This window comes from Anopheles cruzii, unplaced genomic scaffold (assembly GCF_943734635.1).
Source record: "Anopheles cruzii unplaced genomic scaffold, idAnoCruzAS_RS32_06 scaffold03132_ctg1, whole genome shotgun sequence".
Classification (NCBI taxonomy): Eukaryota; Metazoa; Arthropoda; class Insecta; order Diptera; family Culicidae; genus Anopheles; species Anopheles cruzii.
The window spans coordinates 1-2428 of record NW_026456717.1 but is presented as its reverse complement, the minus strand read 5'-3'; the positions used below and the strand labels follow the sequence as shown (position 1 = coordinate 2428).

Below are 2428 nucleotides of genomic sequence, written 5' to 3'. Positions count from 1 at the left end.
ATGCGTGTTTCCTCCACTTGTTTTCCTTTCGCTCGCCGTCGTCGTTCGATGGGTTCGGCAAGCTTGATTGTACGCTCCGATGCGGTTGCCTTCAGGGCGGCTGGTTTGACGAAAGGAATCTTTTTCAAATCTGAAAAAGATAACGAAGAAAGAACTTGGTAATCACGCAATTCCAACCAATCCTTATGTCTTTGCCATTCATCCGGCGACATGCCTTTTGGACCATTAATTTTCGGAAGCTCCACGCCCGCCAGCTGAGAGTAAATGGTGGTGGAACTTTGCTTTATCTTTTTCTTCAACTGTTCCTGGCGCTTTGGCGCTAACAAGTGTTGGTATTCCTCGTGAACGGCAAATAGATTCCGGACCCGTGGTAAAGCCAATTGCTGGATGCGTCGCGATGCATACGGTTCTTTATACGAGCGCACAATTTCGGTCTCTTGCCTGCGAGGAACCACCGCGTGGCGAGAAAACTTAGCGTGAACATATCGTGGACGAGCCAAGTAGTCGATCCTTCGAGTGGATTTGTAGCGCTTCTGTTTGCTGGACAACCCATCGGATTGCTGCCGAAGGTGATCTCCCTCCGGGCAGTGACAGGGTGTGTAGCGAACATAACTACCATTAGCCATGTTTTTGGCCTTATCTTGGAACGGAACGTCTTTCGGACAAGAGCAAAATCAAACCGCAGCAGCAGCCTAATGAAATGCAATGTCTACTGATGCAAGCATGAAATGCTAATGAATGTCTACTAAGATATGCATCGTTGTTAGAGCTGTAGACCTCCTGTAGCGCAGCCTAAAATCGAAGTGTGTACGCAGCCTAAGTTCGAAGTGTGTACGCAGCCTAAGTTCGAAGCGTGTACGCAGCCTAGGTTCGTCTAATCTTCTTCTTCTATATCTTCTATATATAAGGTTGGGGAAAAAGAAATCCATTATTTTTGGGTGAAATTCAAAACATTTTTTAAGATACTTCCGATGGTCCGATTTACGTCAAATATGTACCGTTTTGTTGGAAAATTTGTTGTCTTTTCAAAGGTAGGCTGGTATTGCCTCTTTTGTAAAAGGCTTAGTCGTTATTGACGAAAAACTGGAGCAATCCATTTTTACAACCCTTTTTTGATCTCAGTTTTTCATCACACAGGAAATTTTTTAATGCGCGAAAAAGGTGTCAATCGCTTAGGGCATAGTCCGGACTATACGGTGGATGCATTAAAATATCCCAAACAAAATCTCGGACTTTTTGGTGAGTCACTAAAGACGTGCGTGACATTTCGTTTTCATAATGGAACACAAAACCTCTTCCGTTGGCCGATTCTGGTCGTTTCTGGGCAATTGCTAGCTTTGAACGGTGGAGTTATTGATAGTAGAGATCTGAATTTTGTGTTTGGCCACACGAAAGCAACTCATAGTACACGATTCCTCTCAAGTCCCACCATAAACCCAGTAGAACCTTATTGACCGTAAGTCCTGGTTTTACCACCGGTTAAGATGCTTCACCACGCTTAGACGATGATTATTTTCACACAGTATAGTCGTATGTATTCCATTTCTCATCCCCAGTACCTATCCGTTTAAGAAATGGTTCGTTTTCATTCCGTTTAGCCAAAACTTCGTCGATGGAAATTTTAGCCATCATGTTTTTTGATGTAAATAGGGTGGCGCTCAAAAATAAGGCTTCTTTGTGAATCCAGCTTTGCGCAAATGGCTTTAAGCTGGTCGATGATTGATCTTTAGCTCCTGCTCGATGCTCTGACTACTAACATGCCGATCAACTTTGTTTATTTCTGTGATTTTATCGACATTTTCGATGACGTATCTGGCCAAGCTTTAACATAAAATAAAACTGAATAGGGTCAACGAAGCCAAAATTTAACGTAGCTAGCTGTTAGAGCATCGGCACCATGAACACCATGCAAAATTTCAGCGGCCTAGCTTCAATTTTCATCTTTACCGGACAAAAATTGTAAAATATACCCAATTTTTTCTTTGGTTACTTCCATTGTTTACACCTTATAACTCACAAACGAATGGAACAAACAATAAACAGTGAAAGCATCTTTTCAAGTGTGAAGTATCAGCTTTAAAACGAGCCTAAATTTAAAACTGTACGATCGATACTTCACGAGATATCGATCACTAAAGTCATCTACCGAGAAAATAATGGATTACTTTTTCCCCAGCCTGATATATTTAGCCAATATTACGAGAGGGGCTAATTTTATATTTGTAGGTTATTTATTTGATCACTATATGTTGGCAGCGGACCGCGAGCCGGCATTTTTAGATGTCGAGGAAGCGCGAATGGGGCACTCACTTTTACAACAACTAGTGAACTTAATAAGGTTTAAAGAAGACGCAGTACGTTGCTAGTGTGGTAAATAGTAAATCTTTTATTACAAAAATGCGACACATTAACAAAAAAGAAAACACCA

General features: G+C 41.6%; 1 protein-coding gene across 1 annotated transcript; it reads right to left on the bottom strand.

The window, feature by feature from the left end:
• Positions 1 to 5: 5 nt before the first annotated feature.
• Positions 6 to 626, bottom strand: LOC128276937 (uncharacterized; the record flags this gene model as incomplete). Its single annotated transcript, XM_053015397.1, has 1 exon — positions 6 to 626. A coding segment is annotated over exon 1 (621 nt), but the record flags the coding sequence as incomplete, so codon positions are not given.
• Between the last annotated feature and the right edge of the window lie 1802 nt (positions 627 to 2428).